Raw genomic sequence first — 17,752 nt, 5'->3', positions numbered from 1 at the left:
AAAAGAACATAACTGTAAGATTTCTTTTCCTACCAAGTTTTATCTTTCTTTCTATTCTAGAAACGGAAGGAATCAGGATTCACTATTTTGTTCCCTGAGCAGGAACACAGCTTTTAAAGGTTTGGTAAGTCCTCCTACAGAAAAGCCAAAATATACTTTTATTAGGGCAACAAGATCAAGACTTTTCAAGGAGTTTTGCTTGTCTGACCAGAAGTTAGTTCTGCATTTCAAAAAAATAGCAAGAGGATACAAGCACAGTTGTGAACACGTAAGACACTAGTTCAAGCTTTCTGATTTAATCACTATATCACTCTGTAAAGAGTTTTTCCCACAGTAAATTGTATTCATAAAATTATAACCATCTACAATGTAATTCTATATAAAATGAGTTTGCTCGTTTCACTAGGAAGATATTAAGGATACGGTGAGTTGCAAAGAAGAAATATATGCTTCCCGAGCTTGGCTGGCACAGGTAAGAGAAATAAATTTGACAAATATATGAAAGAACATATTTTAAAATCTATGCAGCATTGCTAATGTAGAGAAAAGTTCTAGTCAGAAAGTACAATCTCGGATATTCTGAAACACAAACAAGGTCTGCCTACCTTAAAATAAGAAAGTGAATCCTATCATGGAGTATCCCATACGCTTACTGAAGACCTTTCACTTAAAGTCTTTAAGTCTTTGCTTCTAAAGAACTTCCAAATTTTGTAACATGTTCTTGGAGAACCGTCAAAGTCACAATGCCCATGAGAATTACAATGTGCCCTGTTCCACTCTCCACTGGAAATCACATAGTTGACTCAAAATCAATGAGTTGTACAGTTTCCTGCAGACCAAAACTAGCTTCAAACTCTTAAGTGGGTCATGTGTCATATAAATCTCACAGATTCTCCCTCAATAAAAAACACAAGAATTTCCCCAAAATTAAACAGTTTTCCTATGCTAAAATTAAGCTACAACAGCTGTCAAAGTTTACTTTAGCATAAACACCAGACCAGAGAACACATCAGGAAGACAGAAAAAAATGTTTTTTAAAGAAAAAAAATATTAGAAAATGCTGCTTAGACAAAAGCAATACTTATAACATGATTTTACAGCAAAGTAATTATTTTAACAAAATAACTTTTGCTTTCAGAGTTTTCAATAACCCTTTTGCAACACAGTTAAAGATCTAACTGGCAAGAGTGACAAAAAATTTGAGAAGCTACACAAACAAGCAGAAGTCCAACACCTATTTTTCATAAAACCAACGGCACAGCCTGAGCTAGAAACCTGTCAACAGGATCTGTTTAGGATTTACATTCACCTCTGGTGACAGGGCATAAAACATGATGCTTATCAACGAGGTAGCTGATATATTGAAGATGGGTGCCCTTTCACTCTTTTGCCTAAAATAAATTTAAATACCATGAGCTCAAAGTCTACAGGCTTTAGCAAAGTACAGAACTTGAGAAAGAAAGACAGTAGGGAATATGAAAACTTTGTCTCTGGTAGGGTTAGGGAAGAGAGTAAGGAGACAAAGGTTGTGGTTCATTAAAAAAAAAAAATTGACATATCCTTTGACAGAAACCTTGGCTTGGGATTAGATAAAGATAACTTTCTGCAGAAAATTCAGTAAGTAGTCCTGCAATAAAAAACTCAAAATGCTCTCCTGGCTCCTTTAGCCTACTCTTTAGAAAGCAGAGTTCAAACAGCAGCTGCATCACAACAGCCAAAGCAAACTTTATGTCCCAAAGTAGAATTGTTTTCTAGCTGGTAAAGTCCAATTATTAGACTCATTGCATTGGAAAAAAACCTGGTATCTAAAATTAGGAAGTATCCTTAAATTTAAAAAGAAGAGTCATTCAAGAGTTACTATGCCTAATTTAATACTAATACTCGAGCCTGTTGAAAGATGGGATGCGTTATCATACAAAGGGTAAGAAAGTAAAGAAACAGAACCAATAATCTGAAGTAACAAGAACTGCAGAGGATATGCAAAGTATCCTAATACTTGTGCGCCACTAGGGGTGGGGATAATAATATCACTTAAATTGATACTATTGCACCCTCCCAATATCATTCTTCTGTGGCTGGAACAACGACAAGTGTCTTTGGCTGCAAATGCCTTCCTCCTTGAGAAAAAAACCATCAGCAACTATCTTCTTCCAATGTTCTACTAATAATTCAACATAACAGTGGCATTAATATTATTCAAATTGATGACATGAACCCATCACACTGTTCTTAATTATCACCTGGATGTCATAGTTGTTTTGCTCCATTCTTCATGATATCATTAAGAGCACACAAAGCTATTTTCACAGTATTCTAGTTATGATTTAATTATTTTCATAAAACTCACAATTATACGGCACCAATTTTTTCTGCCTAATTACAATATGAATTATAAGCTTAAAGGAAAAGTTACAAAAGTTTGCTATCTCAAATTAATAGTCAAAGGCAGCACACACAAATGGGGGTGGTGTATCAGCACAAGGTATGTGCAATTACCTCCATCTGTCAACAATGGTAGAAATCTAATGGTTAATCTCAAAAAGCTTTTTCCACTGCTACCACTCATATTTAGATTGTAACGACTTCTCTTTCAGTTAGAAGAAAAAAAGTTACGATCCAACGAACTAAAGCAGTGAGAAACATCAAACTCTCAAAACCAGGCCACTCGGAGAAAATACAGGCAGACAATCCTTGCAACCAAGATCATAACATTTTGATCGACCAGGAAAAACTGCTTCTTGAAAAAAAGTAAATAAACTTTAAAGTTCCCTACAAAGCAAACAGGCTAAAACTGAACCTACGTGCCTGACCACAGACACATACTTGAGGAGGAAAAAATAGCAGCACAGATTAATTTACTGTCTTAAAAGGCATTTATTACCTTCCAGTATTTACTTTACTACCTTCATTGTAAGAGTTCCCTAGACACAAAATGGGAAACAAGGTAAACAGTATTTAACGTAATGATACAAATGGCACCTAGCTGCTTAACACAAGCAATTATCAGCTTCAGTTCCAGAACCAGTTATCCTAAGAGTTTAAAACCTATTTTGCAAATCAAAATATTAAAAACATTGGAGTCTTGCAAGTTGTGAATATTACCTTTGTTAGATACATAAAACATCTGATATTAATATGACAAAAAAGACTGTTTGCTGATCACTACTGAACCCCTTTTTGCTATACTAATAAGAGCTGGGAAATTTCTAGTTGATACATGATGAGTCAAAGTGACTTTTTGTCTTAAAGGAAAGTAAGTTTCAGGGGATGGAAATAAGGAACAAAACTCAAGTAGGAAGAGAACAAGATACTGGTGTAAAGCTAAAGCCAACCTGCTTCCTCATCCTCCTCCTCCTCTTCCTCATCACCTGAACTTGATGACAAGGGAGCTGGTGCAGAGCTAGCTTGGTTATTAACATATCCACCATACTGCATGCCTGTGAAGTGGAAAGCACAAACATAAGAGTCAGACAGACAGGAAAGATGAGAAACTGAAGTCACAAATCGTTGCATTAAAAGTGAAAGCAATTAGCCATTCAGGAGAAAATCCCAACATGCAAAAAGTTAAACCTACCACCCTGGACTACAGAACTATAATATGTGTGTGAACTATATGAGCAGGACGGCAGAAGCAGTTTTTAGTGGGCTAGTTTAGCAAAGTATTAGTATCAGGAATTTTTTATATCTGTGTGTGCACACACATGTACATTAGGAAGTTAAACACACACACAGACTTTCCATATATGTATTTAAAAATCAGTTTGTCCACTGGAATACTTTCATAAGTTAATATATAGAACCATGAGTTCCTTCCCAGATAGAGTCAAATTGTACAATGAAAACTTTAATACTAAACTTTTGCTTGGCACACCTGACCCTTTTTAAGACAGGAATAATTCACGTTGGAATTCTGAACACTGTGAGAAATACACTGCTGCTGCAACATGCAAGAGTACCAACATATACCTCAGCAACAGTCAGTGAAATTTAAGCTAGGTAAACCTGAAAACTTGCCTAGACTTATTTTTAAATCAGTGCCTAATTCAGTCTAGTAGACCCACATTTAAGCACCTAAATACAGTACCCACTTTTAACATCTGGTGACAACTCAACAATTGTTACCATTGTCACCTCCAAACCATGATCTATACAGTTTCTTGGTAGTGTCTTTTTGTTATTGTTTGTTTTTTACAATATCTACTCTAAACATATGTGAACAACACACAAAAGCAGCACATACATGTACCATTTTAAAACAGAGTAAAGCATGCAGCAATCTTATAAATAATTTCCTACATTACTCATTATTGATGCAATTTCAGCAGCTCCAACAAATTTTAAATTTCTCTTGTCACAGGGCGGGTTAGCAAGGATTTTAAATATGCTTGTAGTCAGGCAGAGACATCCTAAATAAACATAAGTGACCAATGTTTTTCTCTTAGCAATCCAATGGATTGCTATAGCAAGAAAATATCGTAACTCTTCAAAACTCTTCAAAATTTTTCAGACTCTTGAGAGTTCGGGATTTTTTTCCCTGTAGAAGCACTATGGCACCATTAGAGTAGTGTTCTTTATTTTAACACTATAAAGCACTACAGAAGTGTTGTACGTTATGCATAATCTGAAACCATCATGGCAATTAATAATCCCCCCATCCACAACTCCAATCAACTATATCAACCTTTACTGCATTTAAACTATGAGTTAAATGTCAGTTTTATGGCTTTTTTAAAAAGGATTAGCAAATGAACCTAAGAGGACCACTTTGCTTAAGAAAAAACAACAGAATCAAGGTGAAGAGTATCCATTCAAACAGTGGAAGCAAAAAGAAAACAGAGCAAAACCATATCACAACATTCTTGAGAAGCTGAGCTTTCATACAGAGGTTAGTGCAAGAAGAGACTGACATTATTGACATTATTTCACTTTATCTAGTGCATTAATACTCCTAGAATTCCAATCAAGTTTCTCCACAATACAAGCAGTCACAATGATGAGGCAAAAATTAACCCAAGTGCTGAGGAGGTACAATGCTGCAGCTTTCCTATAACGCTACAACACAGGACTAACCCAAGTGATTCATAATTCTGTCTTTCATGAAAGCTACTAGATGCACTTGGCAAGAAGGATACAAGAAAACCATCTTCTGCACAAAACCAGACTACAGCCAAGGAGACTATGTCTTTTCTCAGGCCCGGGAGAGCTACTGAGGAATAAGACAGAACAACTGCATTATTGTGAAGGAGAAAAAACAACTAACATGTAAGTAAAAGGGAAAAAATGCAAGATGACAAGAAGAGATGCACAGTAACACAGAGCGCCAAAGTAAAAGAAGAGGGCACAGTGTGAGAGCACAAAGACAGACCTCTAACAAACATCATGTACACAGATGGGACAAGAAAGAAAGTAAATCTACCTGGAAAGGGCATGCCAATGCGAAAACTCCAAGAACAGGCAGATGAGAGAAAAAGACTCTTAGTCATTCTGCTAATGCTACTTCGGAGTCTTTGGAATGCTTTGGGTTTTTTTTAAAACAAATAAACACACATCTACTGCTAAAACTCCCTCTTTCCAGTCACTGGTCACATACATAAAGGATCCATGTGTTCAGAAAGAATATAGAAAAAGAGATTTAAAAATATGCTAGTGACACTTAAGTTTAGGAACCACAAACCATGTCACTATGAATCCTCTGGCGAAGGGCTGGTTTGACTCTTACGAACCTTATGAGTTTGTGTAGATTTTTTTATTTTCCTTGCCAGCAGTACTACAAATTGCTGCCTTTAGGATACTCCTGCGTTGTGCTAGCACAACTGTCCAGCCACAAAAACAATCTGAGAACTGATCTGGATGAAAAATATCCTAGTTTAAAAAGTAATTCTTAGGGAGAAAAGCCTCCACTTCTGGTTCACTGCCCAGCAATGCCACCAGTAGAGCAGCACAGGGGAGAAAGCAACCAAGCAGCAAAAAATGGATGGCTGCAGACAGCAGTTCCAAGTGCCACCACGTGCCTAATCATGACTTCTGCTGTGACAACTCAGTTCTGCTTAGCGCAGAGTTGCTAATAATGTTAAAATCTCCCACTCTGAAAACAGCAAAAGCTGATTTTGAAAGCACTATTTTGAATGAGATTACTTCATAGGCCTGGCTTAAAATGCCACCACATAAATTGTCACAAATTTCTTGGACCAGAAATTTCTAAACCCTGCTACCAGTGTACCTGTAATATAATAATCTCACACTCTAAGGCTTTTTCACACTATATTTTACAGACACCTAGAAATGTAGGTGGGAGGACACAAAAGGATAAACTGGGATAAGAACTCATTTGCCTATGAAATAAACCAACTATTTAAGTATTTTAACTACAATCACCCACACCATGAAAGACTTTAAAACATAAAGCATGCATTTAATGGAGGCCCCACCAAAAATGAAAATGAAAATGAAATAACCACATGCAAAAATAAACTATACTCTGAAGTTTTTAACTGCCTCTCTACCTATAACCCTCATCGTATTTTCAATTCTTTACTATGGCATTAAGATATTAATATTACAAATAGTAGTTCTTACAAAATGGACCTTTCTCTTCTTAAATTTTGCTTTAAAATATTTTCATTTACTCATCAGCTCCCCTCATCAACATAAAACCCAAGGAAGTCTACAAATAACATCCAGACAGAGCAGCTATTCTCAAAGTTCATCTCTAGGATGCTGTTTTCAAGTAAATTAGTTTCTCTGCATTAAATTTGAATGGATATATATGTAAGATTAAATAGGCTTCAATACACTTTAAGTTTTTTGTCCTTTTAGAACTCAACCAGGTATACAACTGGAATATTCTAATTCTATGCAGGATGCACACAGAGGAGCTTAAAACAATGAAATCCACTTTAAAAATTAATTCAAACTGGCGTTTCAGAATGCTTTCATGTAGACAATACTACTCTATAATAAGAAAAAAAAAAAATCAGTCCATTTAATCTCTGCACGAGGAACACACTTGGAATTCTAACAATCCAGACAAATATTCAGCAGATGTGTTCTATTTTTTCAGTAGGTTAATTTCTACAAATGTTATCACAGTTAATTGCTGACAAAAAGGTATTACAAGAGTACATTATGTATTTCAGACTCCTCAAATGAAACTAAATTTAAGGAGTTTGAAGTCTTCTAATGCTCATAAAAATATCACTGAAACACAGAAACATACGTATGATGACATGTATATGGATTTATTATTGATTATATTAATGTAAATACAACTAGAACAATGCAAACTCCTGACCACTTATCTCTATATTCCGGACATAGGTGTATCATTGTTTTGAAAGTGTGCTTATTCACCTACATATGGCACTAACTCTCACTTATAGGGAAGCATTTGAATTTAGTGAAGAGTTCAGCAGTGACCACAGCGATTTGTATTTAACATACCAAGTGTTCACACATTACACAGGAATCACTGCAAGAACATATATACTGCACATCAAGGCAAGCACAGTTAAACAGCTAAAATCCTTTTTCTCATTAGAAACACAGTTATGCAATTTCTTTGGAAGATGAAGCAGCATTTTTTTCTAGGAAGCACTCCTACAGTACAAATTCTACACATTACCAAAATAAACTATAAAACAGTGCAAAAACCAGGCACAGTTCCAAAAAATGATTTATCATTTTCCTTAAAATGATACCCTGGACACTTCACAGCAACGACGAATTATCTTTTTGCCTGTGAGATATAGAGGCGATTCATAGACAAGTTATTTCTTCACATTTTCCACTCCACCACAAAAAGGAGGAAATGGAGAAAAAGGAGAAATTTAGACATTTATGTCAGAGGTCTTTGAAATCTAAGAATAAAAAACATGCTGTGACAGTCACACAACATGCTTTTGAGAATTATTTTGAACACTAGACATACATCAATAATCGTTCTGGACAAAATTAATGCCTACTTCCACCTCACACACTGACTTCTTTTTCCATAAGAACTTTAAATGCTGAAATTACCAAGAGAACACACAGCCAAAAAAAAGTGAAATCAGTGCAGTAAATTAAATTTTGAATACTAGATACAGAAACATGTAGCAGTCAAGAGGCAAGTCAAAACCCCAGGGCAGAATTAGCATGGCTGAAGAAGGATCAAGACCCAACTGATCTTTTGTCAAGAGGCTACCAACATCAGAATAGGAAGGAACTTATACAAGAACTCCTCTCTTCTCTCACAAGAACTCTCGCAGCAGTTTCCTACAGGGGCTTACAGATAGAGAGTAAGAAAACAATTCTATCCATTTGAATTAATTTAACACTCAAACTTGCTCTGTTTCACAGTGCTCCTGATAGCAAATTTCTATCTTACACCTGATTCTTCAACATGGACTGATTACAAAAGCTACCTTTAAGACCTTCTTCCAAGAAGTTAAAATAGTGAGCAGCTTTTTAGAACAAGAGGGGAACTAAAAGAAGGGCTTTTTGAGGAAGAGACATGTAAGACTACTAACAAGACAAACAAGACAAAGATGACATATGGCCAAAGGAAATAAAACAGAAGAGCTAAGAGAAGCTAGAACCAAGGTGGTACAAAACAAGAACACTAAGGGAGCCTGATGAGACACAAGACATGTCCAGTCAGACAAACCCCGCTTCCAGCATTCATGTGTGTATGTGGAACAGGGCAGAAGGCTGTACTGCAACTTCCCATTCCCTTTTAGTACCTTCCTGAAGGGCTGGCTCTGGTGACTGTGTAACAGACGGTGACAATCGTGGCTGTGAAGAAAGACCTGCAGCCGGTGTCCTTACTGACGAGATGACAGCAGAGGAAGCAGGTGTTCCAGCTCCAGGCTTGGTAAACGGAATGCTCTGGCTCACAGAGTGCACAGGCTGTGAAGAATCAATGCCACCTGAAAACAACAGCAGAAAACAGGAATGCTTTGTTTGTACTTGCACAGACAGTTACACAATGCAAACAATCACATTTGATTTCACAATAACTACAAAAACAATACTTCAAAGAGAGATGCCTTCAAACAAGTGGAAACATTTGCTTTCTTAAAATTAAATTAAAAAATTAAATACCTGTAACGTTAAAACTCCATTAAAATGAACAAATTGCTCTGAAAACTAATAGCAAAAAGAAATTCATGATGTAGTAAGATCAAGATTAAGCAGAAGCTAAATTAATCCATTTTTGATCCATCCCCACAACTCCATGGTTTTACCGGTTCCTCTTCCCAGATAAGAGGAACACAAGTCCATGTGGGATAGCTCTGTCTCAGTATTTCTCCCACAGACAGGAAACCTGAAAGCCAGCTGTGTAGTAGACCAGTATTCTGCCTCCTTCACAGGGCTGGCACTTCGCAATTTTGGTACTCAGTTATGAGCCCCACTTTTCCAAGCAACCTGTTTTAATCAACCCTGATTATTCCGGAGAACTTCTGATGTGTTTTAAACATCTGGACTAGATATAATCTGCTTAAAAAAGTCAGATTAGTGCTTTGAGATATTTATCACAGTCCAGATGAAATTCCTATCAGATAAGGACAATATAACTTCAATTAAGTTACCTTGTAAGAGGGTTGCTCTTTATTTATAAATTGAAAAAATTCATATTATGATTCTAAAAAAACCTGACAGATCAAACTGTTAAAAATAAGAATAGAAAAGGAAATGGTTTGACCAACACTACTGAATAAACAAACACAAACATTAAGCAAGAACAAAACTCACTGTTTGTATCTGTAGAGCACTTATTTAAGTTACAGAATTCACTAAAGGATGCACATGTAGTATTAACTTTGCTTCCTCTGCACATATAGCGGTGAAGTTCATACAGTCCCTGACCTTTCCTTAAATAATGGAATTGATATCTGAAAGGACTTCATGGGAAAATTGAGGCGTCCTTTATCATAGAAGAAGAGGAGGCAGCTTAAAACAATCCTTCTCTTGTTCTAATTTATGGTCAGAGTTACCAGCATACATTTGCACCATCTTAACGGAACTTTTATGCAGTTTTAAACAGAAAGTTGAGCATACATACTGCTTTTTTGCTAGTGTTATCAAAATTGGAATATGTATTTCTCCAAAGTACGTACACACAGCATTCTCTGTTGAAATGTACTTGCTATAACCTCCGCTTTTACATGTTACATCTTGTAGACTCCCCACGGAAGCATCAGCACCTGCCAGCAGAAGTGTTCTTGTTCAGGTAACTACACAGCTTCCTCGAGCAAGATACACAAGACAACAAGGGAAGTTCTTTGTGACATTAGTGTGCTTACCCAGGTTTTGTAGCAGAGAGAGTTGTCTATAGGGTTATGGTACTTTCCACACTTCGAGTTAGTACAGCAGTGCTCGCAGCATCAACCACGGCTGCAGAGCACAGTGCCACATGTTCAAAGCCAAAACCAATTTACAGTCAGATTATCTGGAGATGCAACACCCTCCTGTCAATTACTAATATCTATTCTCAAACAAAAGTTATCCAAAATATCCTTCAAAACTATGTGGAACCTTTACATGTATTGTAAGAATACATTTTTAAACTCTGAGCAAAAAAATAATGTAATTTTTCCTTTGTACAACAGTCCAACCTGCAAAAATATATGTTAAACTTTATTTGGTGACTCTGGAAAGTTTTTGAAAGCCATAAGTAACTAAAACCAATAGCAGCACTTGAATGAAGTTAATCTGTTAAAATGCATCATTAGTAATTATCATCACATGAAACAATATGTCATTATGCTATAATTCTTTTTTCCTTTGCACCTGTCATACATAAGTACTGATCATTTGCAGGATGCATTTTAGCTCAAGACAAAGCTGGACTGAACACCAGTTCACAGTACAAGTTTCCCATCAGATTATCCAGGATAAGCCTGATCAGGCCATAAAACATTCCCACCAACCAACATCACGAGAAGCCAAAAGCTTTGTCAGGCTGCAATAAACATAAAACCCAATCTCCGTGACACAGTATTTTCTGTCTTTCACCTTCCACTCCTCTCACCTTTAACGTGCACTAAATTTTCCCTTGTGCCTTGCAACCATGAACATCTCTTGCACTAAAAATGACTAAGTACACCACTTGGTTACAGAAGCCACGAACCAATAAATATCTAAAAAGTATGTTACAAAAAGAATCTGCAGAGCCATGCAAATTAGCAGCATAATTCATCATTTCTCCTACAGACTATCTCAAGTTTAATTTCCAACTTGAGACCTACAAGTAGTAGTTAAAAACTGTTATCATCACAGTATCTTCTCAAATTTTCAGAAGAGATGCAAGAACCATCCCTTTTGAGTTGCTACAGCTGTGATCTTGATTTTTTGCCCCCCTCCCTCGCCACCAACATAGCATGCAAATTCCACTAAGAGATTTACGCCATCCCTACAGCTTGGTTTTCAACAGCATCCTATCTCCCCGACTTTCTGTATCTCAGAGCTGCAGTCCCTCCCCTTTCTGCAACCACAACTATATTAGCAGATTTACAGGATTACAGACTACATTCCTATGGAACTGGGGCAGCAAGGACTTTAGATCCTGATTCGACATACGGGGAAGTATGTGCATGAGATAAAGAAATTAAAAATGTGTCCTGCTCAAGCAGACTGCCTACAAGTACAGGACAGTAGACAAGATTCAGGAAGCAAAGAAACCCATGTCATATACCCACAGAAAGAGTTCTCTATCTCCCTCTCCTCAGGGATGCAGGGAGGAGACCAGTAAAATGGGCCTCCTGGTTGACACCCCCACTGACTGGAAGAAAAAAAAAAAAAAATCAGTGTGCACAGATTTCAGATGAAATAAACTGGAAAAAACATTAAGGAAAGCTACTGACCTAGAAAGACAAAAAGCCTAAATAATGTGTGTTATTTACATAGCATAACACCATTTCTGGACAGATTTATACCAACATTGTTGTGCTGAAATACAGAATTTAAAACTAGAAGAGGGTGTTTTGCCTGATGAAACTAGTTTAAACCAGCATGTAGAAAAATCTCAAATTAAATATTTCTGCCTACCTTATGAACTTGTACTCAGTTTTCCCATGAAGCAGAAGCTGCAGCTACTAGCGAGGACTGAGTGTACTTGCCCTCAACTGGTACCTTTGTAACTTCATTCTCTACAGCTACATCCATACTAAAAACAACAAGCTGTTCCTTAAAAATAAAAATCAGCTAAAACCACCAAAATTGCTCTCTCATTCAAATGCTTATCAAAAATAGTAATTTAAAAAAAACCAATTGCCTCCAAACCCACATAGGCTTTTCCTGAACTTTCTGAAAAAAGAGGAGTGCATGCGTGTTCACTTAGGTAAAATCTAAAGAATTAGTTTAGATCATGACTTAAAAATTTAATTCTCCAGCTGAAAAGGAAATAGTATAGACATATTTCAGAAATTACACATTCCTTCAAAACTGCATGAATAAATTCCCTTTCTAGGCCATCTACACTAAAAAAAAAACCAAACTAAAACCTACCACAGTGTCTTTTTCTATATCTCTCAACAGAAACACGTCAGTGACACAATTAGCTGCTATTGTGAGGACCACGGTAACCAAACGAGAAAAGCTTTGCAAATTATTAAGTACAGAATTCAAAATTACGATACAGAATTTCACACAGTGAACAAGTACAAACCAGCACAAGCACATGATTTCTGTTATTTCCCAGACACATCTTGGAGCTTGCCAACCTTCAGATAATACCATACCTGTATTTATTTGGTTGTTTATTTTAGCAACTGATCCTGGTTGTCTTGAACAGACTGAGCAGAAACAGTTGATAACGTTGAATTATATCCCACGGGAACATGCTGTTGAAGTGAATGAGGTACTGATGTACTCTGGCTAGAAAATGTATTTGTCTCTTTGAACTGTCCAAGGGCAGGTAGGCTCTGAGAGGTAAATGCCTGCCCATACACACTGCCAGCAGCCGCAGGAGGATAAGAAACATTAGGATACATGGCACTAGAAACCACAGGCATGGTGTAGTGATCAGAATTAAGGGGAAATCCCTGAGATGCAACTGAAGAGCTGACAGAAGTGCTGTAGTGATTACCAAATGCTGAATATGACTGCTGAGCACTCGTATGCAAATAGGATGCAGATGATATTGCTCCTTGAATAGGTCCTTCAGCTGACCCCACTGTATGGGGAGGAGTTTTGTTGTAGAGCTGCTGTGATTCCTGCGTATTCAACACATTGGTACCCACAGAAGGTGTCATAACATTCTGTGCTGGTGCTGAATAGTAAGGAGGGTAGTAACTGGCTCTATACTGATTATCCAGATGTGAAGCAGCAGCTTTATTGGGCACTTGGGAATAGTGTCCTGAGGGTGCACTATAGTTTGGAGGATGTGAGCCATAGCCAGAAGGGAGCTGCATCTGACTCTGCACAGGACCTGAAACAAAGAGAAAACGTCACATGTATTAAAACTGCAGCTGTTAGTAGTGCCAGTGGACTCGGCACTTACTCTAAAAAACAACTGTTCTCTTCTTGCTTTCTGTCACTATTTTTGTGGTCAATGTCCATCAGCAGAGAGAGGGAACAAACCAAGTATAATGCATGAAAAATACAGTATTCGAAGTAATTTGCAAACACACACAGAAGTAACAGAAAAACAGATTGCTTCTATTATTGAAAGATGTTTCCATGCCAAGATTTTATGCCTCACATTTGTACTTTGAATATTTTTAGGAGTTTTTAGGAGGTTAATATTTAAACAAATAGTAAGCACCAAACTGATGTTTCTAAGTGCCTGAATACAACAGTATGCCTTAAAGAAACTGACTGGCTATGGAAAATCAAAAGCTGCCGTCAAACCACTATGTCAAGATATAAAAGTGTAGGTACTCTTCTTTACAAATCCTCAATACGGTGACCGAGACAAAGAGCTGCAGGGCAGTTACTTTTGTCTATGTTCTTTTCTATTACGCTTTTATGAAAACTGATGTTTTTATGAAACTACAGAGTATCTGACAAGGCACTTCATATCCGTTTACTGCCTGATAGTTACACCAGGTATAGAAGATGTTGCTATCAGATAAACTGACCTGTGCTGTCACTGCAACTGGCTCAGTAACATTAAAGGTTAATTACATACTGGTCCAGCAAGGCTCAAACAAGTACTTGTTTGCTACAGATCAAATGTTAACTACGTCCAAGCTGGTTTTTTCAATGCCAACTGAGCAATGCTCAATCTGAAAGTTCCTCCTCAAGTTCTTTTCCTGAACTCTATTTTTATTTTTCTAGTGAACCACAAATGCATTTCCCTTGCTAAGTTCCTTTCTTAAAATTACCACACCCTACTACTGCTTACATCATGCTGAATGACTATGGTGTCATCTCCAGCCCCCGGTGAAGAGAAACACAAGCACAGCACTGGGCTGCTCGCAAATTAAAGAGCAGCTGTGATAACAATGAATTGTTGATTTCCCCCCTTATATTTACAATTATTACAAACTCTAAGTATTCCCTTGTCTTGAAGTGCCGAAAAGTCACTGTTCTCCAAGCAACACCCAGATGTCCTATGATTACCTTGCAAGGAAATTTTAATAATGAATTTGTTATTGGAATCCTGTAAGCAAGGAACATGCTGTCCAAAATTGTGTTCTGATAAAATTAAAATAGCCTTTTCATAACTGACAGCCCAGAAAGTTGAGTAGAACAGGAAGGAGCTAAAAACCAAACAACAGTAACTTGGACTGCTAGGTGAAAAGACAGAAAAGCACTTTGGGAAAAAGCATACATCCTAAGTTTTGAGGAAAGTATGTACCTACACTTCTGATCCACTATTTTCTTGAAAAAGTGGAAGCAGCTTCATAGAGCTCTGTAGTTTATTCTCCTTTAAAGGAAAGTAACTTTGAGTTAGCAAGTCATTAACAGCTATGTGAACTTTGGCAGACTTTTGATCTGCTATTTTAAAGTTTGAAAGAGCAAATTAAAAACCCTAAAAATATTGCTTTAAGCAGTTATGTCACTTAAAATGGCAAGAAAAGATGTTTTCTCTGAAGAGTCAGTGTATTTGTTCTACCAAAATATGCAGAATAAACTAACTGCGCAGGTATAATTTAGAAACTGGTTTAGGAGCACCTGACTTCTAAATAAAAGTTTGCATATCAAATCATCTAAAAAAAAAAGTTTTTCAGTATCTAGCTCTGGCTTAAAAGCACACCATAAATAAAGACAGATTAAATCACCAATACAAGACATCAGTCTCCACATTACAGAATGCTCGAGTCATCTTTACTCACATTTTTAAGCAGAAACATCTATAAGTTTAAAATTATACATGAGCACACAAGAGCATAAATCCCACGAAGACCTTACTAAAACAGACACACCTGACATTTGAAAAATTGTATTTTTTTATTTCAAACTCTGGTCCTTTAAAAGCAAGTTTTATAATTACAGATGAAAGATTATTCCCATTATCTGAAGTGAGCTTTTTGTCCATTTGATTATAATGAATGTGAGTAGAAAGTAATTTTTGTACTGCAATTAGTAGCTGAAGCTACTAGAGATGACTAGATAATTGGACAGTTTTCAACACTGGAAATCTGGGTATATCTTCAGTGTCATTTTGAAACCTGGTTAATTGCACAATCTGTCCTGATATCTCAGGTACTCTATCTTCCTCCCAAAACACCTGACAAATCTCTTTCAAAAAAACTCCCTAAGAGGAGTTGAAAACCCTGGCTGCACACAGAAAATGTACTGCTAAAACATCTCTGTAACAAAAGCACTGAACCCATTAGTTTCCTGCAACTTTTAACATCCCTTTACCAATCTCCAGAGAAGCCTCACCACAGCATCCTCACGCTTCCCTTTCAGGATGGAGAGGGGGCAGCACTACTGGGCCTCGTTAAGCCCTGCGTGTCCTTAATTGCCTGCAAACAAGCCAGTTCATCAAACCACTGCTGGGCCCTCGCAACAGCTCGGCCGTGGAATTAATGTCTAGCTCCTTCATTCACCCAGCTTCCCATTTTCACAAAATATTCTGGGATTTTGTATCTTTCAGACCTCTATCCTCTTTATCAAATTTAATTAAACTATCCAAAAGATCCGCAGTCTGAGGAGGGATGGAAAATAAGGCTTAATAATGTCATAATTAAATCTTCTGGAGAAACAGAAGGATTCAATAGTTATCCTCTCATGTGTTACACTTCCATACATTAAATTGTTAGCACTGAAGTCCTCCATGGCTACTGGAAAAATACATCCCCTTTTAGTACTGACTTAAGAAGCAACATTTTATTATGCTGAAATCAGGAAACAGCTCATTTTCCACTTAGATACAAGGCCACCTGTAAGACTACTACAATAAAAGCGTTTGAACTTGCAACACTTTATTCTGAATAATTGTATTTTAAAGCCCCAGACTTAAAAACAACATCCCAAACATGGGCTTTTTTTTTTAAACACTTAGTTTCAGTACAGGATCAAACAGAGCACTGTAAGAAAGAAGAAAAAAAAATAATACTAACAGGAAAGTGGTGGGGTTTTTTTTAAACCCTAAGTTATGCTAAAACTAAAGTCTCCAAGGGTCTCAAATGGACTTGGTTATTAAACAATGCAAAACTTATTAAAAGCAAAGTTTAATAGCCTTTTTAATACCACTGTACATGCAACAGGTTGTTTGCTTTCTGCAAAAACCAGCCCCTCTTTCATTAGATTCCAGTAACTTCAAAGTCTTCCCTGAAAAATCCACATTTGATTAAATTAAAACACAGAGCACTCTAAACATTTGAAAGAAGACACTGTAGTGTATCCTACATTTAAACTCCACTATACTGATGTAAAATTAAATTTCTAAAGCAATTACTATGTTCTTTGTGAAGTTGAGTTTCTATCGGACAGAGTGGAAATTTCCAGTACAGTCTTTTTCTGTTACTATTCCCCTCTACTCCCCCTCTTATTACAATTTTTAAAAAATAAGCCTCAAATCCTGTGTTATAACTTCAGAAGATTAGTACTTAAAGACAGATACACTAACCTAAAAATTCTGGAATGCTATTGTTAAATGACATAAACAACAAATTCAGAGTTCTTGCTTACATATCATCGAATACACATCACTGTAAAATATTTTAACAAACACAGAAACCAAAGTTAAGCTCAGTACTTATCAAGTTACACAATAAACATTCAGGACTATTACTGAACAGCGCATAAACTTCTCAGAATTAGAGAAAAGGTGTTTCACAGAAAATAAATGGCCTACTGCAAGGTTTTAAACAAGCTATTCTTAAGAATATTAGCAGCACCGTGGAGTTAATTAATTAAAATAACAAACAGTAATGATAGATCTTTAAAACTACTGTTTAATTCACTTAAATACACAAAGGAAACACATCATGTCAGTTTCTGTTTGTTTCAGCTAAATGCTTTCAGGTTATTGATGCTGTAGTAGCTGTGTCCTGATAATGACACGATTTCTATTAAAAGCCATTTAAGTTGGCACTTTCTAAATAATTTTTTCAAAACTCAGAATTACAATACTTCAGCCTGGAGAACACATCTGAGGCATTAGTATCTCCCTAAAATCTACTATTTAATTACCTTCCTTTTTGTTCAGTGACTTTTGCATTATCTGCAAACTGACTCAAAACCTACTTTGCAGGCATGTAAATGCTTAATGCCTAACTATCCCTTCGGATACGAGAAATATTCACGAGTAAAAAATTTTCTAGGTAGTTATCTGCATACTGGCCTGTGCACCAAACAGCCTGACTGCAAACTCAAG

General features: G+C 36.6%; 1 protein-coding gene across 1 annotated transcript in view; it reads right to left on the bottom strand.

The window, feature by feature from the left end:
- Positions 1 to 13,402, bottom strand: part of SEC24B (SEC24 family member B) — a 34,074-nt gene extending 20,672 nt beyond the window's left edge. The window contains 4 exon segments of the mRNA XM_010076597.1: positions 3,333 to 3,437; positions 8,721 to 8,906; positions 12,720 to 12,758; positions 12,761 to 13,402. Coding sequence (XP_010074899.1) covers positions 3,333 to 3,437; positions 8,721 to 8,906; positions 12,720 to 12,758; positions 12,761 to 13,391 — 961 coding nt within the window. The 5' untranslated portion in view covers positions 13,392 to 13,402.
- Positions 13,403 to 17,752: the final 4,350 nt, after the last annotated feature.

The sequence above is a fragment of the Pterocles gutturalis genome, unplaced genomic scaffold (assembly GCF_000699245.1).
Source record: "Pterocles gutturalis isolate BGI_N339 unplaced genomic scaffold, ASM69924v1 scaffold41693, whole genome shotgun sequence".
Taxonomy (NCBI): Eukaryota; Metazoa; Chordata; class Aves; order Pterocliformes; family Pteroclidae; genus Pterocles; species Pterocles gutturalis.
This window is presented reverse-complemented; position numbering and strand designations above follow the sequence as displayed.